Source organism: Hylaeus anthracinus, unplaced genomic scaffold (assembly GCF_026225885.1).
Source record: "Hylaeus anthracinus isolate JK02 unplaced genomic scaffold, UHH_iyHylAnth1.0_haploid 0, whole genome shotgun sequence".
NCBI classification, from domain to species: Eukaryota; Metazoa; Arthropoda; class Insecta; order Hymenoptera; family Colletidae; genus Hylaeus; species Hylaeus anthracinus.
Window position 1 is genome coordinate 16,340,934 of NW_026533254.1, and position 26,799 is coordinate 16,367,732.

Sequence of the window (26,799 nt, forward strand, 5' to 3'; positions counted from 1 at the left end):
TATGTTCTTTTTATTCAATGAAAATAGAAAGTTTTCGTAAAGCAGGTTATCGCATAGTGTAAAGGAAAATGCCGAACTCAAGGTCGTAAACAAGGTCTGTGAAGCAAATCTTATCGATAAGGAACCGAAGCATGCAACTCCAGTTTCCCCCACTTCGTCACACTGATAGTCGCTTTCAGGCACGAGCCTGTCAGGGGTCCAAGGTCTGCACGACACACAGGTGGTCTTTTTTGAGATAACAAAAACGAAGGAAATACTAGAAAATCACAGAGAAAATTCAATTTGACAACTCCGCTACTTAAACTGAAACCATATAAACCTCTGTTGCAATCGTATCGAACTTCAAATAATTCACTCTGAATACACTCTTAACAAAACGTTACTACGCGTTACTGAAAGAAACTAGTATAATCGAATCAAGTAATTTTTAACAAAAGGGAGGCGAGGTAAATTTGAATCGGCAACGAGTACGGCCCTGGTGTACAGTGTCGCGCCCCTGCGATCGTCAGCGGAAGCACGGTACGTCAAAGCCGCAAAGCTTTGCTGTCGCGGACAGTGAGCGATCGGCACGGTGGATCGAACTATGAAAAATAATGCAGAACTGGGAAAGTACCGCGCGAAGAACGGCGGCGAGGCTCGTGTATAGCAGGAAATAAACGCGCACGAATAGCAGAAGGTGCATGAAAATGATTAGTGGCATTCAAATCGCGTTGAAGAATGCCATTGACGTGGTGAGTGATAACCCCCAATCGACAAGCTTCAGCAGTGTCGCGCCGTCGGCTCTGTTCTCGCACGCGCAGCTACGCTTATTTCGCCGTTTACTATTCTACGTCGTGCGATTCACTTTCGTTCGTATCTTTACCGTTCTACTGTTTTATAATCGCAACCGGACAATGCAACATTCGTTCAAGGCAGTGCTTCATCGATCGTGTACATATTTCTATGATTTTTCCCCGCAAACTCGCCGCTGCGGTTCACACCGTCACACGTGTCTCTGTATTTATTTACGTTTTGCTTATCGATTCGCCCGCCGTGCCTTTGACCATCAATAAACCAATCCCCGCATCCACGTATCTTCCCCGCCCAGAAATGGACAAAATCTTTCAACGAGCGACCAATAAAATTATCGTACAGCGTTTTTATTTACGACATACATCCAATTAGACGATTCGATTGTTGGTCACGATTCGAACTCGAACTTTTATTTCTCGAGTATGGAAAACATTTCGTTATTGTTCTGGTGGATGTGATAGCTATCGCGACTGATGCCAATTTTATTCAGCCTTTCTAGAACCAGTTTCAAGTTTTTGTTTACATCGTCGATACGGTGCAGCGTCTATCGACGTTTCGACCTTGTAGCTGGCTTTCAAGGACGAGAGCATGCAGACACGAATCGACATTCTTCGTTCGAATTGTACACAACGAAATCTGATACTAATTCGAACTCGTGAACTTAGAGGTTATGACTAAATTGAATGTAATATTTACGGCACGTGTTGTCGAAGAACGAACGGCCTTGATTTATACAACATCCAATTTCATGAAATTCTATCGATACAGAACGAGTCGGTATTATGTATTATAATTTTTATTCGATGAATAATGAATTAGAAATCCTCCTTCCCCTCCTCCCAACTCCTTGTGATTGTTCTTTCCAAACCATATGATTTTTATTTTCCTCGAACGGAGCTTCGCTTCTTCTTCTTGTTTCACTTGCAAGTATACGAGGTAAATATAATAAGGGTCCCGTGCGCATTGCTCGATTTTACTCAGCAAACACGGTGGAATTTATTCCATGCGCATCGACCGATGTAAGTATCCTGCTCCCAACCAAACATTTTGTTTCGATTTTACAAAATTTCAACACTTCCTCTCGAGCGAAAAGCCGAGGACCTGTAATCAAGAACTCACAGAAACGAATCCACGAAACAATCGAAAGTTTCCAATCCGATCGAACCCAAACGAGGCTCACGATCACAAAAAAAAAAAAAAAGAAAAGCAAAGATGGCCAATAGTAGCCCAAGAAAGCTAAGTGTGTCGATCATCCAAGGAGACTCGTCAGCGACCAATCTCACATCGACGTCGAATCCGATCTGTCGAACAATGTGCGTGGTTATATTTAACCGCTTATGTAATTATTTAAAGCTCAACATTGCACCTAGCCGAGCCGGTCGCGATTCATTAACATGTGCACATTCAATAACCTGCCGCCGTGTTTTGCGCCTTATTTATTCTTCCTGAAAAACGCGCGCGACGACGTAATACGATCACCAAGTTTCGCTAATTAGCATCGCCCGAGCTGTTTTCCTGTTCCGCTGATGTCCGCTCGTTGATTGCAGATAGCGCCGCCAGCCACGCCGCTGCAAGACTTCACGTACCACTGGAAGCAGCTGATGAACTTTTACGTGAACCACCTGACGAACTGCAAGGTCCCGATACAGACGACAGGCATACCACGACACCTGGACAGGTTGTTGGAGATCCTGTTGGAGGAGGAGAAGGATGAAAATGAGCCCGGTCCGTGTCTGGAGTATCTCTTGCAGCACAAGCTGCTGGACCTGCTGGCGACGCTGGCCAGCGCAGAGACTCCCCCAGGGATGAGGATGGTCTGTCTGTCCTTCCTGAGGAAGTTGCTGGGTAGATCCAAGTACCCTTTATTGCACCACACGTCGATATACGGGCCAGTGCAAAGGTTGATCTCCTTGTGCAATGGCAATCCCCCGTCCCCCATGGAGGCAGAAGAGGTCCAGTTTCTCCTCACGTTGTGCTTCCTGGTGTGCAAGTATCCCCACGTGACCAACATGATAAACGACGCGCCAGCGGTCCAGAAACAACACGCCGCTGCGAGGAGGAACTCTGAGCGAATGGAGGTAGAGAGGGTCACCTACATACCAGCCAGGAAAAGAAACAATTTCAATCCACTGTTCGAGCCACTGGACACCCAGGCGGTCACGCTCATAAATCCTAATCTGTTCGGCACCGAGAACGATAGAAGACGGTCCGTAGGGTCGAACAGATCCTCCAGCAAGGCTGAGACAGCTCGCGGGGCCTCTGGTCGATCGAACGAGTCGGTGTCTTCCAGGGAAGCCGAGAACGGGTCCCAGTCCTCGAGTCCCACGACCCAGAAACCCGTGTGCGAGGCAGTTCCAGACGCCCGGGGGTCGACCGAGGAGTCACAGGACTACGAAGTCGCGCACAAGTGCGAGGACGTGGCTCTGATGAACGAGATCGACACCCATCTGCAGAACCTCAGGGACCTGAGGGTGGACGTCGAGTTCGGCGGCGGTTACGAGGACTCCGGCTGCGTGGAGAACGATCAGAACCTGCTGACTTCGAAGACACCGCAGAAATCCAAATGCCTTCTACTAGATGCCTTGTTGAGTTACATAAACACTGCGGTAAGCGATCAGTCCGTTCGAGATGAAAGTGGCGATGCTAGGAAGATGCTCGCGTCGTTGATGAGTTCGTCGTCCTCGTTAAGGGTGGTGTCAGTCACATTGGGCTTGGAAGCCATAAGCTTCTTGAGCCAAATCTGTATCGATCCATCTATGAATCAGCCACATCTCTGTGAGAATTGTTCTGGGGTATATCTGGGTCAGGGATTCCTCAGCGATAACTGTTACGATATAGATACGAATCAGGGGATTATCCAGACGTTAATGTCTCGGACATCCTGCTAGATGTTTCTCAGAATAGTCTAGGACTCAAATCGATTTCACTCTTTTACTTGAAGATTAATATCAACGCTACAGGATAGGCTGAATATTCGATCGGTATATATTTCACGTAGGACTCAAACTGACATCGCTCTTTCACTTGACCAACGTTGATAACATGCAACTTCTGAACCTAACGATCTCTTCCAGGACAATACCGTGAGGATAAGAGCGTGCGAGGGAATAATGGTGCTGGCGTCCCTGGAGGATTCGTCGTTCGCCCAGACGGTCGCAAACAGCGACATAACGACCTTGATACCGAGTAGATTAGAGAACCTGTTCAACGCCATTCCAGCGCACGTCGATCCGAACGAGATCGACGGCGTGGACGTCACGTGGGGCCTGGACTCCCCAGCGTGGACGAAGGAGAAAAAGTTCTCAGGTTGTAGGCAGGTCGCCGCGTTTTTCATGTGGTTCGACTATTGCAATCAGCTGGCGAGGGAGGCGCATCCAGAGGTCGCCGAGGCCCTGGCGAAGAGCATCAGAGTGAAGTTCTTCGAGAGCATCGTGACGCCAGCTCTGGCTGAGCATCACGTTGTTCTTATCACGGCGCTGGTCACAAAGTGCTTGAAGGAGTTAACGTCCAGCGCCCTCTGTACAGGTATGCTGCAAAGACTTCAGTCTGCGTGGTATCAGGGTTCTTCGTATCTTTCCTCTATTCAAAGACTTTCGTTTCAGAAATGAGCTACTGGTTAGTGGGGCAAGACAGAGGCCCAGAGATACCGAACGTGTGGACGTCGCCTGTGTTGCACAGGCTGATAGACAACTGTTTCACGGACAGCGACGATTTAACGTTGGAAACGTTGAAGCTGTTCGAGGAAATGATAGAGAAGAGGAACGAGCATACGTTACACTGTTTAGTGTTGGTCTATTTGTCGACTCGAGGCTATTACGATAACGCGGCCGCTGATAGCGCGATAGCCTCCTGGAGCGACGAGGAGGACGAACGAGAAAGGGAAAAGAAGGGCTTGCTGGACCTCTCGTACGAGCAGAGTCACAGCAGAACATTGGCGCCCAGTAACATTCATAGAATAGTGAACTGGTAAATGTTGCGAGCTCCTTCGAATTCGTAGTAAAATAAAACGTTGAATTATAGTATGTACTCTAACAGGATCGCCGCAGAAATACAATATCGAATTCCGTTTCAGCTTCCTGTCCCTGATTCCGCGCTATCTGCAAACCGACACTGACGTGAACAACTACGAGCGGTACATGGCCGACTTGGAGAGACAGTACTCCACTGTGCTAACAGACTGCTCGCTGATGGCCTGGCCGTTGGAGGCAGTGACCATCGACGATTCAGCGAGTTCCGACTCGAGACCGGAGGCTGACCACTGCTCAGTCAGGTTCTACATGGGTCCCTTCATGACCATGCTGTTCGAGAAGGTGGCCAACGTGCCGCGACAAAAGTACGAGATCAATCTCCAGCTAACAGTGGTGATCTCGAGGCTGGCGCTCTTACCTCATCCGTACCTGCACGAATTTTTATTGAATCCGCTGCTACCGTTAGCACCCGGCACAAAAAACTTGTTTACTTGTCTGCAAAAAGTTGTCAAGCAGCTCGTGAACGAAGTACCAAAGACGCCGGATCACAAGCAAATGCTGAAGGAGACGCGAGAACGATTGCTGGAGGACTGTTCCCACGAAGGGTACGCAGAGACTCCCAAAACGAAATTGTTCAGTCTTCGGATGATCTCCAAGATGTTTCTTCTAACTGGGAATAATTCTGTACCTCGTGAGGGAAAGAAATTATTTACATCATCAAATTTATCCTTTTGTACCAAACAACTTTTGTGTTCTTCTCGCGAGATATTGAACGGAGTTAGACGAAACACCTTGTATATTATCAATTTTCCACTTGGACAGTCGACACGTGAAACGAATATTTTTCATTATTTTTCAGAGAGAAGGAGAACATTCTGTTCGAAAGCGTGATCGTCACGGAGGAATTTTGCAAAGAACTCGCCGCAATAGCATACGTTAAGTACCACCACTCTATGTGATAATCGATATCAAAGAAAACGATGTAAATTTTAGGTTTATCAACGTATTATGGCCGTGTATTTTACTTAACGATTTGATCGTCATTCTAGATACGCTTAAATAGAAGATGGTTTTTGTGATGACTTTGTAAGATACATAAACGTATTTATAAGTATAGTGGATAATATATTAATGTTATTATTTGCAATCATTTGTTTGGACAATCCATCCTCTGTGACTCTAATAAAGAAACCAATGAATATTGCTCTTCAATCGGCCCTCGGACATACCTTATTTATATCTGCTTAAGTGGTTCTCTATTGCGACACTACATCATGAAAAAAAGGACGAATTTGTACAATTTTCTAAGCCTATGTATCGATTACTAGCAATCATAAAATACTGCTATAAAAAATATTTCAAAAAATATAATATTTCATTCTGACAGTAGTAGTAACCCATGATACAAATAAACACAAGTTTTTTTGTTCCTCACTTTATTTTATGTTTGTCTTGTTTTTTTTTATAATGTTTACTCTGCAATGATTGTACTATAGTTTCATAAATGGAGGCAGATATAACTATAGCAGGTTTCAGATAGGAGCACTTCTCACATGGAGCTTCTCATGGAGAAGTCCTCATCTATTTGTATACAAACAATCATTGACAACATAGTATCATACTTGAGTGGTGATACTTGCAAAAATATTCCACTTGTTAAAGTAAGCAATAACAATTTATCAACAAATGGGGAATTATATTTTTCACCCAACCTTAAAGTATGGAAAAGCATATTGCATTGTAGAAACATATGCGATGGAAAGTGTGCAACAATTTTGGAACATTTCCTACATGTGCACAGCAGTGACATAAGTGACAAGACTGAGACAGATGTTGCAAAACAGGTACAGTAGGGTAAAATATAATCATTGTAAAAGAACCAGACATAACCTAATTTTAGTAATTGTTTATTTTTTGCAGGTTTTAGAGTTACTGATACTGTCCAGCTGCAATTGGCAGATAAAAATAGAAAGATATTTATTGGAAAAAGAACGAGTTTGCTTATTTTTGTATCGTACTCCTCTCATAACAGACTCGATTAAGGCAGTCATCCATCTGAAATGCAACTTTGGAAAACCCTCTTCGATTAATAAAGTTTTTAGTCTCAAAACACACGAAGATGAGGAATCAGAACTCACAACTGCAAGATTACATTTAATACGAAGTGTAACAGAAAATATTTTGAATCTACATGGATGTAGAACAGGTGAAGAAGAGCCTGATTTTAAACTTGTATTTACCTCTAAATCACAAGGTAATGCAAATGAGAATTATGAAAGGTGTGTGTGCGGTGTTGTAAAGAATATAGATTCGAATACTAAGGAGACAACAATATCATGGAAAGAATATATTAGGAGCAAAATTAAAGAATTGGAAGCTGTAAATGATGAGAAGTTTTGTGAATTATACGAACACAAGTTACAGGCGGATGGTTGTTTCTTTGAAAATGTTGCAAAGGCAATGATTACATTTCAATTACTGTCTGTAAAACCCAGCCGTTCTATTGTTATTGGATGTAATTCTGCACCTAACAGGGCCATCACAAATATGAAAGGTTCTAAAAGTTTTTAATTTAACATTACTACTTAAAATTTCTATACAAACGATTCTTATTATTATCATTTTTTAGATGCATCTTTTATATTATATAATACCGTAAGAATAACAGCAATTATTGAAAAGTATAATGATAAAAGATCGATAGGGAAATACCCTGATTTACCAAACATTGATGATGTAAACTTTTCTTTGCTAGATGATGAGGTATTTCATTCAAAAACTATGCATACACCATTATTCTGAATAACTAAAAAAAACCTGATGATTTACACAATGTATTGTTTGTAGGAAGAATGGGAACTCATATATAACTTTATCATTGGATATCAGACAATGATAAAGGACTGCTTGAGGTATGAACCTGTTTTCCAAACAAATCCACAAGTTATATGTATGTTCTTGTCACGGTTGTGCCAAAAATTTAGTATCTATTATCGTAGAGTCAGAATTCTAACTGTAAGTTTTGATAATCCTTTACAGATTTCTTTACAAGTGTAAATGATATTTTAAATTATATACATGATAAATAATTCACCTTTTGTTACAGGAAGCATATGATCATTTGTTTCCAAGAATGATTGCACAATTATACATGCTGCATGCATTGCAAATTGTACTTGAAAATGCTCTTGCATTACTTAACATAGTTCCTGTAGCTCGAATGTAATAATATTGAAAAGATCGATATAAAACTATAGAAAATACAAATATGTATAATTTTATACAAAACAAATAAAATAAGTAAGGAACAAAATGTAATTTCATATGCAAGATTTTTATTGATTATTTTTCGAATGCATTATTCTTGTTTAAGAAACTTAATATTCTAATAGTACGTCTACTTATACAGTCGATAATATATTCAGACAAATATCTATGCGCTATTAAATGAATACAAAACGATAGAAATGAAAATTTTTAATCGTTTGTTGCGCGAGTATAGTAGAAACGATGATATTCGCGAAAACTTTATTACTAACGTGAATAGATGTGATGTATAAACGCACGTTTGCAATTTTCTTTCAACTGTCATTTTCCTTAAAATTAAATAGCACCTACGTAAAATTTGTTAACTTCGTGCAACTTACAGATCGGCCGACAGCTTCTTAGACGAGCAGCGTTTCTCGTAGAAAATTCTCTAACCCTTGACGGGAATCCTAGAGATATGCAGGTTTCGACGTTCCATGCTTCCACCGTGTATATTTTTCACAATTACAACTGAAAACTCGTTGATTTTCGTCAAATAATGCCATACTTTTACCGAGTTCAAACGCGATAATTCAATAGACGCTACATAGATCGCGAGGGTTTCAGAAGTGCCAATTTGAAAAAAGCTACGACGACGATAATTGGATACCGAAGATGGCGCGATTGTACGAATTTTCAAACGCACTACTCTTAAAATGCGCAAGGTGAGAAGACATAAATTGATACTTTCACGTTTTAATCATATGTTGGATAACTGTACCACGATACGATTCATATTCGACTCGGTAGAATCGAATAAACTGTAACAAGCTCTGTAAAATGTTCCTCGAACGATTTAAAAATCGATCCGATTGTTAGCACCTTATTCTTCGATTCGATCAGTAACAGCGGATTTGATCGATACGGTAATACGTAATATGCGAATTCATAATTTTGGTATATAGTATAAAACGAAGGGGATATTTATTCCGAGAATATCATGCATCGAAAGCACACGCACGATGGCGTGCAGGAGTGCGAGGCGAGGAACACGGGCCCAGCTGTTTGTTTTGTTTTCGGGCATGAGATTCACGTGACACCACCGGTGCTGGTGGCGGCTCATACGGCAGCCTCGTGTTGTCATCAGCGATTGGCCGAGGCAGTGCACTCGCGCACCGCTCGGCCAATCAACGTACCCGTAAGAAACGACGCCTGGTGCTTCTACGGTGCAGAGACGTTTGACATCGATAAATGCGTGAGAGTGCTCGCGAAGTGCGGAGGTATCAGGCTGTCGCTCGCTCGTCGGCTTGTCGTAGTCGTCGTCGTCGTCGTCGTCGTCGTCGGGGGCTCGTGGGCTCGTCGTCGGTCAGTTCAAGCCTCTTTTTCTTTGTCCTGACCAGCCCCCCCCCTCCCCCTCGCAGTACCCGCGAAAACCTGTGCAGCGGTAGTGTTAGGCAGTGCCGATCCACAGTGACCCGTCTTTCTTTAACGTCGTCGCTCAGCTGCGCCTACTTTCGTGTGCGAGCGAACACGTATCCGGCGTGCCAAATGTCACTAGGTGGACGATAGAGTCGAAATACACTCGATCCTCTACGTCACACACACGCACGCGTTTACCAGTGTCATGTACACAAGACGATTGATACCACAGCCACGCTAGAACGTTGTCAAAAAAAGTGCACGTTTAACGTATTGTCAGATACGCGACATACACACACTCGCGACTCTTTAAGGTTGCTTTCGCGTATTGCGTGTCACTCCTTTCTTACACGGTACGTTCGATTCCTGCGAGCGAATCGCTTCTGGAATCAATCATCGACGTGACTCGATTCAGTCTGTCGAAACTCGCTTCTCTAGTTGCTAAGCGTATATCTCGCGTATAGTTTGAAGTTTGTAGGTTAAATCTACATATTTATAATTAAAACATTGCGAGGGAAAAATGGACTAGATATCGAGTGGCGAGTGAGTCACTGTTTATTAGTTATTTATTCGATGGCAGTGAATTTAAAAATAGTCGATCTTGCAGGTGGTCGGATGATATTCGACTGGCGATTAGTCGATCATAATATTGTTGAGACGAATATTTCCCACGATTGCCAGGTACTGTTTGACAACGCTCGAAGTTAAATAATTTCAATCGGTCATTGGGAATGTTAACTCGAGATACTTTAAAATGAAGGAAATGCGAAATTCGTAAATAGCGAATCGATTTTTTGAATTTTGAGGACGTGCCTTTGTACAACGTTCTACGCAGTCGATGTGTGTGCACACCACCGTGTTGCTGTTGTTTCTCGCATGGGAACTCGTTACCGATCGTATACACGCATTTTCATTTACGTTTGCGCGCGTGTGCGTGGGCGTGTTGTGCGGTGTGACTTGCATGTGTAGTTAAAATCGCTCGGCAGTCAAGCCGAGAACGGAATCAAGGGAGCACCTCTCTGTGTTCTCATCCTGAACGGAGAACCAGTACGAAGCACTTACCACGTTCGGTCTGGTCGCGTACGATGCGAGTTTCTAGAAGATTTGCTACGCGTTGTTTCGCGCGTGACAGCGTACGTTTTCTCTGACGGGCAAATTACAGTTTTATCGACACGGGACTTTACGAGTGTTCGTCTCGCTGAACATTGCACATTGCGATGCGTGAGTTTGATAGGAATCGTTGACCCCACGAGAAGTTGACCGAGTTACACGCGTGGATCGTGGAAAAACCGCCGATTGATATACGTGCGCGAATCATTTTCGCAGTATTTCCTTGCTAAATCGAGTTTAGATGAATAGAAACGTGATCAAAGTGAGTGAATATTCGGAACTTTATTCTTTTAATAAAACCTATTCTTCGCTATATATATATATATCTTACAGTAAAAAATTCTGAATTGAAAATATTTAATTTTTGTATCTTCATAAAGCTCCAATAAAAGTCTATACTTTGGAGAAAGTACATAGTTACGAAAAGTACTTGTTCCACGGAGTCGTTTACTTGAGTGCGTGCTATTTTTTCCGTTGTCGTGTAACTTTTTCGTAACGTTCGAATTGGATTGGAGTCGCGATTGTCGTGGACGTTTGAAATATCCCAACATCTAGATTCTCTTGTGTTCGCGGCGCGCGGCTCGGTAAGATCTACGCGTTCAAGGTCGCTGCACAAAACAAGTAGCCGGCACGTAAAGTGGTCGCATATACACATGCACGTCGCACACCGTCAGCGATATGCTCGCGGTTCTGACCAAAAATACTAGTTTCACGAGAGCGCGCGCGCGCGCGCGCGAGTCAACCTGCCCACCGATCGAGGTCAGGTCCCTTCGCGTTCGTTCGTCCGCGATAAATTACCGGCGACACGCGTAATCTCGACCAGTGGCGCATTATACCTTAGCGGGGCCCAAGACCAAATTCAATTTCCGAGGTCACTCGCCTAAAGAAAAAACTAAACGGTTGACAACCTTTCTAAAATTCAAATAATCGTGGACGAGTTCGAACACAAATCGAAACCTGACAATTCTTGCACTTTTCTCATCGGAGTATCATCCTCAGAAACGAATCTAATTCTAGAAGCACTTCTGACGGGAGGTGTCTCAACTGACCTCGCGAATTTCTAGATTTTTTACGGCTCACTTTGTTTGTTCGTTATACCAACATTTACTCAATTTAATTGTTGTACGATAGTTTAGAAACGCGAATAATAGGAAGAGCAAATATTACCGTGTATGAATTATTACGCGAGATAATGTATTACGGTGAATACTAGGTTGAAATGACTTGGCGGAAGAATAAATGTCAAATTAATTTTTTATTTGATCGTCAGCGAAGACACGGCAACGCTTTCTACGAATAACATTACTCTTCTTTTTAAGGTCTTTAAAGGTCGCTTTACGAACGAAAATCTTTGAGTTTAAATAAATGATAGGAATCGATCGAACGCTTTTTCCCGTGAATTCAACAAGTTTCAATTCGAAGCTGGCAGTATTTATCGGTATCAAGTTTTTTTCGGATGTAATAATAACCTTGAGGTTTTGAAAGATTTTAAGGGTCTCCTTTGATCTGGGCCCTAGGCAGATGTGTCGTTTGCCTGGGGAATAACACGCCACTGCAGGTGTGTAGTCAGGGATACTTATAGATGCGTACAATGACCTATGGTTGAAGGTCATTCAAGGTTGTTGAACGCCAGTTATTCTAATTTCATTCTGAGAAGAATGGAATAGAAGATAAAGAACTCGATTGAATGGAAAAGGGAATTTGATTCTCATCTAGAAGTCGAACGAATAACAGTAGCGGGGCTCTTAGCGTGACGTTTTGTTTGCCTATAGGATAATACGCCACTGTTCTCGGCCCTCTCGACTCGCCTAGTGACTTCGGTTATAGTGCATTCTTTCCAATCGCGTCCGAATGTTTCTCTGTCTCGAAAACACGCTCTCGGTTCGCTCGCATGCGGCTCTCCGCGCGAAGAAAGTTGTAGAGCAAAGCGCGACACGACGTATTTTTCGCTCCCGATTCCGGGGCGTTCTCTTTTCAACGGTGTTTTTGATGTGATCCTAGTGAATGTTGTGAAACGAAGGTGAAGGAAGAAGAAAACGGACCGACGAAGTCAGCCAGAGGGTGATAAAGAAGGGAAAGAAGAAGACGGTGGAAGAAGGGTAACACAAGTGAAACGTTGAACAAAAGGGGGAAAAGAGCATCGCGAGGGACGAGCAAACTGGCAGACTCCGAGTGAGGGACGGACAGCGAAAGAAACAGAGACACGAGAAAATTGTTGAACTCGGGGAACAGACGACGGAGGGAGAAAAAGATATATTCGAGAAACAGGAGCGAAGATCGGGAGAGAGAAAAAAGAAAAAAAAAGAGACGGTTCTTGATGTCTATCGCGGTTGGAGAGGCCTGGCCGTCGATCTGCCGTCCGCGAATCTAGCGCCCGTTGGAAATCGTGCCTAGCCTCGCGCGTGTGTGTGTGTTGTGTGTGTGTGTCGTTACGTGCACGTAAAGCGAACGCAGCCAGCGAGGCGCGCGGACGGACGGAGAAAAGGAGGAAGAGGTGGCGGAGGAGGAAGAGGAGGAAGAGAAGGAGTGGGGGTAGAACAGGCGGGTGGAGAGAAAAGTTGGAGAGGTGGCAGCAGCGCCAACCAGCAACATCAACAACAACAACGCATCGTCGCGGTATTACGGGGGCTGCCGGTGTGTGCGTTTCTGAACGTTTATCGCGTTGTGTGTCGCGGCGCGGTGCAAGTGCCCGGGGGATTGCAGGGGAAGAGGTAGTGAACCGAAGCCGCCAGAATTACGCCAAACCGGGGAAATATGAGCATTGCTGCCCTACTACAGGCCGCCGAGTATATTGAACGAAGGGAAAGAGGTGAGTATTGCTCTGCCGCTGCGTTCGTTTCTTTTTTTTTTTTTTTTTCTTCTTCTTCTTTATACCCCCACCGCGATGGAAGCGCTGTCAAGTCGAGCCGGCGTGTCGCGTGTGTACGTGTGCAATGTCATTGGCACATGGCAACTGGCGTGCGTGCGCCATCACTGGATATCTCGGAATCGCGACCTTTGTCATTACGCCTTTCCTCGCTTCGATGATTCCACGTTCACCGTTTTCTCCTGATTTGTCGATCCTTGGGACGAATTCAGGTCTGGTTAGAATTTTCTCGTTCGGTTTCTCCCACGTGACCTCTGGAGACCGAGCTCCGGAACGGACCCAGGAGGCAGCTCGAAGTTTGCTCAGCGCTTCGGTCGTACGATTTTGGAACTAGGGCTAAGGAGACTGTTCGAATATTATTATCGAAATAAGAAAGCTGCATCTCGTTAGTGACGTTAGCGATTCTTAATAGATGACCGTCAAATATAAATCGCTCGACGTTTTCCATTTCTAGTTTCGAAAATTTCAAAGATTAAACGTTTCCGTTACGTAAGACGAAGGACGTGAACTTCAAGTATTTAAATTTATATACCGAGAGATTGAGATTCTGGATCTGATAATTTCTGGCGCGAAACATTTGAAACTATTTTCGGAACTCTGTTTCTATTTCAGCATTATTCTATTATATGCTTTTCGGACAAAATATTTTCGCCGTGAGCGTACCGAGAGTAATGTACAAGTATTTCCCAATTTCCTCGTCTTCTTACATCTCTCGAATAAAACATTCCAATTATATTTCTCGAACAATCGCATCGTCGAGGTACTCGCGAACAAATTAGACGAGTCCAGTCCTGTTCGAAACGATGCGCGTGACCTTCGTGGATGGTGTTGCTCCTCTGACGCAACATAGCGCACGCCTGTTTCTCGGGCCACGCCGGTAAACACCGGGCAAATATATGCGCCTTGTTTTTTTCGCCGCGCGCGCGCGGCACAATCGTTGCGTGTCGTTTTGCTGCGTAGATCGCTTCACCGCGTTCGTGTGCGGCAGTGCGTGAGAAGCGTCAACGATGATCTCATTTTATCACTCCACTTATAATACTGCTGCGTCGTTACCCGACGAGCTGCATGTTCTCTCGCATGTGCGTTACGAATCGCAGCGTTATCGCTCTCCTCTTCGTCTCCTGTGCATCTCGCGAAGCTCCATAGCTTCTGTTTTCCTCTCTCGCTACCCAGTGATGGCCCTACAAGAGGCGAAACGGTGCAAAAGTCATTTTTTAAAAATTGATTACTTTCGAACAATTCGATTATCGGCGGTTTTCAATTCAGCGTCACGTGTCGTTCTCTGGGTGTTACTAATACGCCGCGATACAAATATTCCTCGATAGGTTTTCATACATCATCCGAACCGCTCGGTGACGTAAATAACCGAAATACACGGATCACAATAAAACCTCGCGTCGCTTTGCATTTCGCCTTCGAATAGCTCGGTCGAGATTTACGGTGTCGTAATTCTTCTTTCCTGCTTCTTTTAAGATCCGCGTGGTACGGGGCATCGCTCGCATCACGTACACACGTTCAACCGAACACTCGGAGAGAACGGCTTCTTTGTTTCTCTCCTCTCCCTCCGTTACGTGCATCGATCTCTCCTGGTTTAACCCTAGGAAGATTGAACCCACCAGTTCTCTCGCGTTGGAGTTTTCTACGTTTCCAAGCAATCTGGTTATTTCGTTATTGTTTAACTTTTATCGAAACTAGAGTCGACAATAATTGAATGTGAAGGCACAGAATTGATTTCTACATTTAATAATTTTAGATATTTTATAAACAATAAATACAAAGTTTATCCGTTACTCGAACGAAATATCGTGTACAGATTCGACGAGTCCGAGCCCCAGAAAGAGCTTTCCATGTCGGTTTATTGGCCGCTAGTGAAGAACAGGGGGAATCACAGCGAATCGTCGATCGAGCGTTAACTATTATATAGATACGCGAGATAAGGCTGTTACGTTATATTAATTGGCCTATTTGGCACGGGCTTCCCTCAAAAGCGCCCCCAAACGATACGACCGCGTAAAAGAACGCTTATTAGCGTGGAGGCTGCACTTCGTGAGCTCGTTGCGAAATGGTCGAATTTCTAACGGAAGTCGTGGATACCGAGCACTTTCGTAACGATACAACGGTGATTCCCAATCGCTTCGGCGTGAACGTCCATTTTTTTTTTTTTTTTTTAAATTTAATGTAGGAACAAATTTATCATCACTCGCGCTAGATTTACATCGATAATTTACAAACTAAAATTATTTCGGAGTACGTTAAAAATCGAATTCCGATTCTATTTATACGATTGGAATTTTAATCGTGCGTGGATTAATTCGTTAGTTACTGACGCGAGCAAATGGGTCTTTGTACGGATTTAGACTTGAAAATAGAAAGCGCGCGCACCACGACGAATAACAGATTTGGGTCATAACCGTTAGAGGAGGGTTAACGTTCGATTTAGTGGCTCGCTTCGAAACAAACGGTGGTCACCCGAAAACGTGAGTCACGAGTTTGAATCCTTTCAGAGATCGCTCGGGTCGACCCTGTTTACACATCGCTGCCGCGTCACAGAGATGGGAACAATTCTCGATGATACGTTTGTTTCTTCCGAATGCATTCGTTCCTTTGCTATCTCTATGTTCGACGTGTTCAAGTACGATTTATTATTCAGTTAAATTAAATTTTCGTTTATATTAATTTCGTTCGTTTATATTTTTCTGCGACCTCGACGTTACTCCGTGCTTCGTGCGACGAAATGACGGTCCGTAAAAGGTTAATCGGCTTTGGTTCTCCGATCGCAGTGAACGCATTCACCGAGCGTCAAACTAATGTCCCCGGCTGGCATTAGAGAATTTCGTCGCGCAACGACCGAGTTACGCGATGAATGCGTCCCAGCGAATCAAATTGTCCGTACACGAGAAACTTGGAAGAGTGCTCGACGCGGAATACAGTTTCCTGCACCTCCGCGACTATTCGCGGTGAATAGTCGGCGAATCGGGGGAATGACGTTTTGCAATTCCCCTTTCGCCGAGGAAACGTAAATTAGGGAGAGCCTTGCGAAGTAATAGAAGTCCAGAAGATAGAGGAGAACTAAATAGAACAACCAGAAACCTCGAAAGATTTCTTCGCAAATGGATATATTAAGAGTAGAAATTCATTCTGTGTTATCACATACGATCGTTTGTAACTGTAGTTTAAGTAGAAATATTTATTCGATAATTACTAACTTTCTAAAAAAAAAAAAAAAAAGAAGTTACGGAACTGTGAATATTCTATTAGATAAATGGATAAGAAGATACGCAATTGAAATTCGTCGCGGTCTAAACAGCCGACACCATCGGTTAACCAAAGTTAGACGGCTGAAAGTTATTCCAGAGATCATTTCCTCTCGTAATTTAAGCTTCCACTCGACTTGTCCATGATACTGCTCTTTGCACCGTTCCTCAGGTCCGAGTAGAGCACATTCGGGAGCGTCGCGCACTTTTGCCTTCGCTCTGTATTCGTTCGGTGAGCTCCAAAGGGCCAGGGAATGTTTTGTTAATTCATCGCTCTCCTGTCGACCATCTTTCGCTCGTTCATTCGTCGCGAAATACCTCGAATGACTGAACTTCTTTCGTCCAACCGTCCTTCGTTACTTTTTCTTTGTTTTCTTTCCGATGCTGCGAGACGAGCGAGTTTTCGCGATTGGTATATCATTAGCATCACGATTCCCGTCCAAGATTTCGGTTGCTCTTCATCCAACGGAAGTTGTTTGTTTAACAAAACTTACGTCGTTATAGAATTTATAATTTAAAAGAGTGTTCTGGACTGAACACGATTCAGGAGTGTTTCGAAAACTAGTTTAGAAACTCGTCGAAATGTTCTTGCTAAGCAACACAGTCTTGATTAAATGACAAACATAAATTGTCCAACGCACGAAAAAAATTTAATAATTCCTCGTCAACGGCTTTCGGTGAACAGTTTAGCGTCAACGAGCGAACGGATGAAAAAACCAAGGGGCCAAGCGGACGAAAAAACAAAATCTCCGCCATTATTTGCGATCCTTTGTTCCGGAATTCCCACGCACAGACGGGTTTCCGTGTTTTGTTGAAATTTTTGGAAATAGCCGTCGCAACCCTCTCGATCTCCCGTTCGCTTCTACAAACGAGTTCCATAAGGTCTACTTCGTCCCCTATATTTTTGTCTCCCTCGCTTGCCTAACTTTGGCGCGCTATTCACGTCGCGAATTTCTCTTTTGCATGACGCGGCACAGCCTTATGGTCGTGGCATGCGTGCGAGACGCTTTTCTTCTTTCACGAGGACAGATGGTCGATGTCGCGGGCGCCCGTGTTCTTTTTCACCGGCTGCCATTAGGGCTGTTGTACGATGATGAGGATCGGCCCGAAGGACTCGTCCAAGGAGCCATCAATAATTTATATTACAATTCGTACTTGCTTCTTCGATAAGTACTTCCTTCGATAAGTACCGCCTCGTATAGAATTTCTTATCAGGTTTTCAATAATTGTTTCTTCGATAACTAAATAATACTTTAATGACCGTTATTTGAAATAATTGAGAAACTCTTTCATACTTATTTCATTTGACTTCGAATAACGTTCGGTCCGTAGGTCGTTCGATTCGTCCTTGGAACGGAACGTTTTTATTTTTGCGACCTTTCAACGCAAATCCTCCCCGTTGATCTTGTAATTTTTATTCGTAATCGACACCATTCGTCGTGGTAGCTGATCTTTATGCGATGTTAGCGGCGAGTTTTTGCTCCACGGTGTCCTCGGATCCTCCCGCTGCCCGTCCTCTTACATAATATCAATTTCTCGATTGATGATCGAGCACAATTATCCGTACGTTCGCGGTTGGAGCGATTTTAACGGCGAACTACGGTCAGTGCTATTTTTGTTCGTTGATAGGCAAATTTATGTAACGGTAGGATTCCTGGTGGGAAGCGTCGGATACAGCAGTTGCCGCCTTCCAGTGATAAAATCGGTTCACTTGTAAGCGGGGTAGCTGGCGATCTGTATCTGGAACCGAGATGGATAGGATCACGCTACATAAACACAATCAGTGGGCGCATATAATTACATTCGCGTGAAATTTTATATTTTTACTCCATTCAACGAGACGAGTCACCAAGTATAAACACGAGCACGTGAGCATTGCAGGGCCGATTTACGGATTTCGGATTTCCGCAAAAATCCAACCATTTTTTAACATGTTTTCAACTTACCTCGTGGCCATACTTACCAGTGAAGAGTACCTGGAATCATAAAATACACATTTGGAAATCATTTAGGTCATCTGCCGGGTCATTAAAGTATTATTTAGTTATCGAAGAATCAATTATTGAAAACCTGATAAGAAATTCTATACTCGTCGAGGAAGTACTTATCGAAGAAGCAAGTACGAATTGCTGTGTAAATTATTGATGGCTCCTTGGACGAGTCCTTCGGGCCGATCCTCATCATCGTACAATCATTTAGGGTTCTTTCCTGCAAGAACCCTCGGCAAAGGACCATCATAACTTGAATTGTAACACGTGAGAGCCAATGAACGTAGTCGCGGAGCCGATCACGTGAAAAGCGAGGGAGTTCTTTGTTTTTACTTGCAATTAGTGACTCGTCTCGTTGAACGGACTGTAGATAGGAATTTTTCTTGTCACTGATTGAACATCGATATCTACATGCCCACCTTCGTTAACTCGAAAAAGAGGAAGAACGCTCGAAAGAGTGGAAATTCTGTTGTCACGTCCACCTCGTCCGTCGATGGAAACTCGATCGCGGGAATTTCGCGGAATTTCGCGGAGTTTACTCTTCGCACTCGGTATTGTTGCGTTTTCGAATTTATTCGTCGGATAGACGGTTACTCGTTCGTGGAGGCAGCGTTAACTGAAATCGTAACATAAATCCCACTCTTTTCGTGCGCGCGGATCGTCGATGGCCGCGCGAACCTGTGTTCACGCGCAGGCTTTAATGCCGCAGTAAGTTACGTTAGCAAGACAGAACGTGACTATTCCACCACGTTCGCGGCACCGTGTGCACTCTTAACCCTTTCCGTTCGAACGGTTCCAAACGGCATCGCCAACTTTAACCTTTCGCAATCCGAATTCGTTTTCTCGCCTCTCGTAGTCTATTTCACGTTAATGCAGGAGAAAAATGATTATTTCGTTGAATCTCGATGCGTCCGATGGACAGTTAGTCTATAAAAATAATTTTTTTAGACGTGGCGAATATCAGAGCTCCGCTAACCGACTGTTGGTTTGTTGCAGAAGCTGAACATGGCTACGCTTCGACGATGCCGATACCCGATGATATGCGGACGGTCACAAAAAGGCCAAAGACGAAAAAATCCCAGGGCAGCAGGTGAGTTACCTTCGCTACCACAACTCATCAGCATTTCAATTAATTTTTTTTTTTTTTTTTTTTCAATATTATAAGAGCCCCTTTCGGAACTTTTATGACGAAACCTACTATTTTTAATATCGTTGTTAAAATATCAGACGAAGAGTTAAAAACGTCATAGGTACTTTGATGTTAATACAGTGTACACGCGATTAAAGAATATAATAAAATATAGCCCGTCCTTAAATTTTGCAACACGTAACTAAATAATCGTGGGGTTAACTTGAAAATTCTGAATACAATTGACGTCGCTTTTGCGAACGAATCTCCGACTAACGAAACAGGTTTTATTCTTTTGAAGTTTGAAAGTTTCCTCGCGACTTTAAATATCTCGTCCCTTCCTCGCCGTCGCAAGTAAACGATTTCAACGCTTTGAAGTCTAACAAGAACGTTCTTTCCATTGCAGGACTACTCATAACGAGCTAGAGAAAAATAGGTGAGTACTTTATTTATCTCATTAACTTAATCCTATTCCGCTCTCCCGTCTTGTTTCTCTTGTACAATCGGACTGCCGCGTACGCAGATTGTCGACCGGAGAAATTCACCGCGGTGCCGTGTTATACACGGCGTGCGTCAAGTAAAGGGAACCGTTAGTAACTTAATATTAATTTTCACCGTTTCTAAAAATGATCGAGTGATAATAATACTGGTAAAAATACGCCAATTTTAATATCGAAAAACGTAAACACTTTTGGAAACATGCAGGAATTTAAACGGAGAAATGTATTATTTTGTAATTAATTGTAATTAAATGTAATTATTTCGGTAAATACAATAATGGTAACGCGAAAAATAAATTTGTTTCCGTATTGAACGATTCTTTTTTACATAACAGCGGGTTAAGCGATTAATTCGCGTATCTGGCGTCATTGTTGGCCATTAACGAACTTCTTGAAACCCCGGTTTAATGGAGGCGACGAGACTGGGTAGACCGGGGGGTTCGCAGTACTTTTTTGTTTGACAAATGGTCGTCCCTCGTCGGGCACCGCGTGTTAAATTGGAAGCAATTTACGGTTATCTCGCGTCGTTGTTCGCAGTGCATAAAGGACTCGGGGCCGTTAATTAACATGCGTGATACGTGTGATTAGACGCGACCCTTCCATACACCAGGTCAGGAAAGTTCGAAATGGAGCGGAACAATGCTCGACGAGACGCTCGGTGGAACAGGTTTCCAAGGGTGCCTGCACTAACCCCGATTGTCGACGTGATTTATAAGTCGCGACCCGTGTCGTTCTTACTCCTAGAGTCCATGAAACGGTTCGCTAGATCGTGACCAATGGGAGCTTCGAATCTTAAATTTCCCCGTCGTTTCGCAACGATTCGATAAAATTACCAAAAAGAAATACAATATTTTCGTTAGTTAGGCAGTTCGTTAGTTCCGTTGGAACGTTAGGAGAAACTAACAAAAAAAAAAGTTTCAGCCATTTTGGCCAAAGAATTTTAATAGTTTTTGTATTCGGAGTAGAGATCGGGTGTGTCTAACAGGAAACATATGGCTACGTTTAAGAAAACTGCAGTTGCATCCGGCAGGTGCCATGCATTCTCCGAAAACGCACAGTTCTAGGAAAATAGACTCTTCTAAATCCAGAATTACTACAATCTCATTAAAAAAAACAGAAGGAAAACAAGGAGTTTAAAATGTACAGCAAATCGGTATCGAGAACTCTCGGACGCTCGAACGTCATATCTCGCAATGCTTCGCCGCGTGGCCTCCTCGCATACACATCCACTCACGCGCGCACGCACGCACACACACACGTACACACACAGACACATCCATCGATCGGGGATCAAAGGGAACATCTGATCCTGCAATCCGGGCGGTCCCGTTCTCTGCTTTCCGCCGTTCGTTATCGGCACAGACGCGAATTCACGTTTCATTTGGCGAATTTATTTTTACACGCGCGGTCTTCGGGTGTAAAAGCTGCGCACGCGTGCGTCTCCTCGCTCGCTCGCTCACTTCACTCGGCTGCGAACGATCCAAAGGTTAGCGATGCGTGTTTTCGGCGGTAACGGATTCGTGGGCTCGTGGCGGCGGCGGCGGCCAGCGGTACAAAAACTGCCGAGGGAGCGGAAATGTGCATAAACGTATAAAAAAAGATCCCAGGCAGGCTTTGTTACTCGCTTGTGTACACCTTCTCTTTTTTTTTCTCTCCTTTTTTTTTTCGCCGCACACCGGGAACAGCCAGAGTACAAGAACTTCGGCCACGGTAGTGCACGCGCGCGCGCGCGCGCACGCACGCACGCACGCACACATATAGAACAGACAGAGAAGGACAGTCGGAAGAGGGATTTGGGGCGAATAAAGAGAGAGAGAGAGAGAGAGAAACCGTGTGTGTTTGTGTACGGCGCTGTGGGGAGAGAGCCTATCGATTTTTTTTGTCCCCGAGCGACGAAACTACGACGGGCGTTTGTAGGGTGGGGAGGGGGGAGGTGGGTGCGTGGCACAGAAACGGGGCAATGTAAAAGCCCACCGCCGACCAACCGCCCCGTTACACCACGTAGTTAGGTTACATAACGCAACGCAGCCACGAGACGTTCCGTGGAATCCGTGGCACACGAGGCTCTCTCTAAGCGTGCGCCCGACACCGCGCCGTTTAACATCTCGACAAGGCGGTTTTCGCTATTTTCGAACCCGCGCCGCGAAATACAGTTTTTTTTTTTTTTCCCTCGTCGCGGAGTCGCGCATCGGCTACGATCGGGGCAGGTTTCGTCGGCGTTTCGACTCTGTTCGCGACGGTTCTTTAAGGCGACGCATGCAGACATCTTTTTTCGGCAGAACGCTTCTTATCTCGATCGAAAGTTCAGATTCTGGATATTTTTGGCTGTAGCAGAGCACGGAAATCGAGACGATGAAATTTGTTGGCACGAAAGAAGCGGTTTCGCCGAGTACAAAGGTCTAAAAATTACTCTCGCGTTGCATCGGTCACTGTTATCTGCTCTTTCGGGCCGCTTAATGATACTCGTCGTGCAGGTCACGTTCGGATACGGGTTCCGTAGATTGCCCGCGACGTCCTGGTCACGTAAAGATAGAGCGATGCAATAGCTTGTAATAAAAAATATTGCATTATTCGTTGGCCTCCTCCTCCTCCTCCTCCTCCTCCCCCCCTCCCCTCCTCCCCTTCATAAATTGTCTATTTTCGAAGCGTGTAGCAGCTTCGGAAACAACCTAAAGAAAATAAAACTCGAATGTCTTCGAGTGGAGCCCCGAGCGTCAAGTGTCTCGCCAGCGAGACTCGACGTTTTTTTTAAACAATGTTTCGTATACCGTCTCGTAAACCAAAAAATTCTCCATTAATCTCTGCCCTTTAATCTACAAAATGTATATTTCTAAAAGTTGCATTTCCCTAAGGAGCACCGTACAAAAAGTTGCAACGTAATTCCAAGCAAAAGATTCCCGCGATAATTTCATTCCGTATTTCAAGCTCTAATTTTTATTTAACGATTAACGGACGAATGGTCGCGTATCTTTTATTCGTTATACGAAAGTTTTATCTAGATAAGAATTTCTTCCCGTATCGACGCTGAGAGTAGTACGGCTTTCGGTTCACGTGCGCGGTTGTTTTAAAGCGTCGGGTATCGGCTGACGTGCGAGCACGGCAATTTCCAATCGGAATAGTATGTCATCAGAAACACGACAGAAGGCCTTTTTGAGGGTGCATGCAAAATGACCGCTCCGGTCGCCGATTCACGCATGGTTTCAGGACTAGAGGACGACAAATAATGACGGGAATTTTAATTAATTGCCGTAATAACGACACACTGCACACACCGCACGGCGGACAGTGAATTTGCATTTGTTTTCGCCAGCAGATCGCGACGGTTCTCGGTTGCATCGTGTCATGAGCGCGCGCGCAAGCGGAAGTAGTACCGAGAACTGGAACGGAATGGAAATTTTTCAACGTTGCGGTTCTACAGCGATAAACAATAGTCCAGCGATATTTCACTATTTCAATGAAGTGATTTAATTCTCGGTTCTTTGTCCAGCTTATGTATGTTCTAACGTAGGTAGATCCCATTACTCATAAATGATTCCTATCTATCCTATTTGAACATATTTGTCATTGTAAATTCACGAGAGTATTACCGGTGGATTGGCGAGACTTTCCCGATGAAAATAAGTCCAAACACGACCACGTTTGGAATACTTTTAATTTTATCTAATTCGCATAAGTCTATTCGTGTTGATTACGCACAACTAAAAGTGATTCGAATAGGCTCATGTTTGAACTCATTTTAATCGGGAAAACTTCACCGATACGTTCGTAACGTTTTCATGAAGATTTAACGAAAGGTACAAAATTTCTTGTTGTGCATTAGTGGTTAGGAAGGATCGACTTCCAACGCGTCTCTTAGCTCAGTATTTCATGTTTATATGCTAGCAGTTTCCCCGTTCACTTTGAAGTGCTCGAATTACCATTTGGTTCTTCGAATTTTAGATGCGTTTTTCTTGAAACGGCAAGATTGAACTTCGAGTACCGAGAACGAGTGGATATCTCGTTACGCCAACAGTCGCTTCCGGTAAGAAAGATTCGTGCTCCGTTGATACGAAATAGCCGCACGATGCATGCATGTTAACGAAACGATACCACCGACTCTTTGTCGTGCGCGAGTCGCGTGAAATTTAAGAATCTTTATTTTCTCGTTTCCGGCGCTACAGTCGTCGCACCTCCTTTTCGTTTAAGGATATTCACAGAAATCTACAATCAGACAACGAAACCTTCGAGGCGTAAACATCGAACTTCAACTTCGATGTCAACTCCAACTTACAAATCCCCTTTCAAGATATAATTCTTGCTGACCTTGATTAAATATGAAAACGACCTTGGAAGTTCGCCAAAAAATATGTTCGAACGAATTCGAGAGCAGTTCGGTGTTTCTCGCGAGTCATCCAGTATAAAATTCGGTGAATTGATTCTCGTGTCGAAATACAACGTTTCACGCGGGGCCACGCTGGGAGATTTTCCGCGCGTCTAACAATAGAATACAGAAGCTCGTTAATTTCTATCTTTGCTTGCATTTTTACGACTGGAGAATTATTCTTATCGCGGTGTTTCTATTGTCTTCGGCTATATTTCGGTCGAAGAGGATCCCAGAGTGATTTACGATCGCGGCGCAATTTGCTGGAGTGCGAGCCGGTAAGATCGCGCAACCGGTCGGATTTACATCGGCGCGCAGATGTTAATTTCCCAACTGTTGCTATTTACGACGACGGTAAAACCATTTGAGCGGGCGAACGAAACACGCGTTGCCGGCGGGTTTCGAGACAATGAAATTTTAACGGGTGAGTCGATGTTCGCTTGTGCCGCGAATTAATCCACCGGAATAGTCTCGACCTGCGTGAAACGTGGTTCGATTTCCACGACCGTCGCGCGAAAAGGGCAAACAGGAACACCTGTTTTAATCTACGAGCGTAATATCCGCTTACAAGCAAAAACTTTACACCGCGTACATGCTATTAAAAGTTCCACCGTCACTAATTCGGATTGTTTATTGGATATTATTTGGATCGTTAATTTGATTGTTTCGGTTGATTTGGTTGTTTATTTTTGTTTACGTTTGAAGTGTTTCTTAGGGTATTAGAAATAAATTCGCGGAGCTTACTCGATGAAAACGAGTCCAAACACGGTCACATTTGGATCACTTTTAGTTAGGCATCATTTTCAGAAATCATGCCGATAAGTGTGAAAATAAAAGTAGTCCGAATGAAGGTTGTGTTTGGACACGTTTTCATCGGGAGAATCTCGCCTATCGATTGACGCTATCTTCACGAAGAAATGATACAAAACGTACCAACTTCAGGTTTTAATACCACACAGTACAGATTACAAATGTCTCGATACCGAAGGCCTCCGTACTTCCTATGTACCATTTATATCGATCATATTCACTAGCGCTCATAATAATATTTGCTCCGTATTACGCGTCGCGACATCAAAGGGCCAGCGTGTGTACATGTCCCAGTGTCATCGCGTGGCCCGTATAAACAATCGGGGTAGCTCCCATCCAGCGCTCCGCGAGATTCCGCGTCGGCGGACTCGCGTAAATTTCGAATGGCGTCACTCAAACGGAAGAAACGCGAGCCCCCGCGTCAGCCATCCGAGACGCGTGTTTACGCGAAACGGGGAATCGAAACTGGTAATAGAGCAACGTGTAAATCAACGATCGCGACGCCCTGGCAAACAAGCATTGTTCGTCACTCGTCGTAACGAGGATCCTTCTGTGTCCGCAGGCTAATAAGCCCGCATTAGGTGTCGGTTAGCTACAATTACGAACGTTGGTGACTGTTTATCGTTATGCAACGGCCGTGTCGTCGCGGTAGGTGGACATTAAAGTTTGTTAACAGCCGCGCGCGGCTATTATTCCTCTCGAAGCGCGGTCAGTGCTGCGATTCGAGGGTCGCTCGATCGCTGCACAGCGTTTCATCGAGACGGGTGAATTTATAGGTCACCCAGATGACGAGTTGCGTCTCGAAAAGAACGTTCTCGACGGAAGAACACCATTGCTATGTTTACTCGGGGAAGTCTCTATAAAGTTTAGAGAGAAGCAGGTAACGTTGCGACATTTCAATCTTGGAAGCACCGAGATTCGAACAAAAATCGAATATCAAATATCGAATTCGAAACTAGTGCAAGATTTAAGGTCTGCGATTCTTTTGTAACTTCTACCGTTCCTGTCCAATCCAGACGAAATTTTCTCCACTTGCTCTTCGTATTCCAACGTATAGTATATTCTAATTAATTCTTCAAAATATTACCCAGAATCGCAATCATAAATTGGTATAAATCGAAAAGTGTCCAGTCGTGCGATCGCAACGAGAACAAGGGTGTTAAAACGACAAACTTCGCGGGCAGCCTATATACCTGCCAAGTCACGTCCATGCAAATAACCCCGAAAATGCTGAATCGAATCCTCGGGTGCTCCGAAATCTTAGGGCGAGCAAGAAAGTTTTCCGCACGAACGGCTCCCGACCCCGAAACGATCGGCTTCCTGACTCGGAAGGCACCGGCGACCGCTTTCCCCGAAC

General features: G+C 44.2%; 3 protein-coding genes across 10 annotated transcripts in view; all 3 read left to right on the forward strand.

The window, feature by feature from the left end:
- The first annotated feature begins 530 nt into the window (after positions 1–530).
- LOC128890612 (FHF complex subunit HOOK interacting protein 2A-like) lies at positions 531–5,959 on the forward strand. Of its 2 annotated transcripts, none has more exons than XM_054149269.1 (6): positions 531–731; positions 2,340–3,398; positions 3,867–4,317; positions 4,395–4,758; positions 4,865–5,365; positions 5,620–5,959. In XM_054149269.1, exons 1-6 carry the CDS (start codon positions 681–683, stop codon positions 5,717–5,719), a joined length of 2,526 nt encoding a protein of 841 aa, XP_054005244.1. In that variant the 5' UTR covers positions 531–680; the 3' UTR covers positions 5,720–5,959. The 2 variants fall into 2 exon arrangements, with proteins under 2 accessions (XP_054005244.1, XP_054005253.1); XM_054149278.1 differs by lacking the exon at positions 531–731 and adding an exon at positions 996–2,105.
- A 220-nt stretch (positions 5,960–6,179) lies between these two features.
- On the forward strand, positions 6,180–8,074 carry LOC128890751 (DALR anticodon-binding domain-containing protein 3-like). 2 transcript variants are annotated; one of them, XM_054149558.1, is made up of 5 exons: positions 6,234–6,604; positions 6,681–7,314; positions 7,390–7,523; positions 7,608–7,775; positions 7,867–8,074. In XM_054149558.1, exons 1-5 carry the CDS (start codon positions 6,314–6,316, stop codon positions 7,984–7,986), a joined length of 1,347 nt encoding a protein of 448 aa, XP_054005533.1. In that variant the 5' UTR covers positions 6,234–6,313; the 3' UTR covers positions 7,987–8,074. The 2 variants fall into 2 exon arrangements, with proteins under 2 accessions (XP_054005542.1, XP_054005533.1); XM_054149567.1 differs by lacking the exon at positions 7,867–8,074 and having other exon boundaries at positions 6,180–6,604; positions 7,612–7,770.
- Positions 8,075–9,218: 1,144 nt separating this feature from the next.
- Positions 9,219–26,799, forward strand: part of LOC128890892 (max dimerization protein 1-like) — a 173,714-nt gene continuing 156,133 nt past the window's right edge. The window contains exons 1-4 of one of the 6 annotated variants that reach the window (XM_054149873.1): positions 9,219–9,371; positions 12,537–13,344; positions 19,640–19,733; positions 20,179–20,208. In XM_054149873.1, the coding sequence (XP_054005848.1) occupies positions 13,290–13,344; positions 19,640–19,733; positions 20,179–20,208 (179 nt within the window). In that variant the 5' untranslated portion in view covers positions 9,219–9,371; positions 12,537–13,289. Of the gene's footprint in view, positions 9,565–9,589; positions 9,779–9,891; positions 10,559–10,652; positions 10,798–12,536; positions 13,345–19,639; positions 19,734–20,178; positions 20,209–26,799 lie in introns of those variants that run through there. The other 5 variants (XM_054149881.1, XM_054149889.1, XM_054149920.1 and 2 more) reach the window with 5 other exon arrangements.

Excerpts from the sequence above, each read along its gene's own strand:
- LOC128890612 (XM_054149269.1), top strand. The coding sequence starts at position 681 with ATGAAAATGATTAGTGGCATTCAAATCGCGTTGAAGAATGCCATTGAC. Across the intron at positions 732-2,339 it reads TGAAGAATGCCATTGACGTG|ATAGCGCCGCCAGCCACGCC; the intron begins GTGAGTGATAAC and ends CGTTGATTGCAG. Across the intron at positions 3,399-3,866 it reads TGAGTTACATAAACACTGCG|GACAATACCGTGAGGATAAG; the intron begins GTAAGCGATCAG and ends GATCTCTTCCAG.
- LOC128890751 (XM_054149558.1), top strand. The coding sequence starts at position 6,314 with ATGGAGCTTCTCATGGAGAAGTCCTCATCTATTTGTATACAAACAATC. Across the intron at positions 7,315-7,389 it reads GGCCATCACAAATATGAAAG|ATGCATCTTTTATATTATAT; the intron begins GTTCTAAAAGTT and ends ATCATTTTTTAG. Across the intron at positions 7,524-7,607 it reads TTTCTTTGCTAGATGATGAG|GAAGAATGGGAACTCATATA; the intron begins GTATTTCATTCA and ends TATTGTTTGTAG.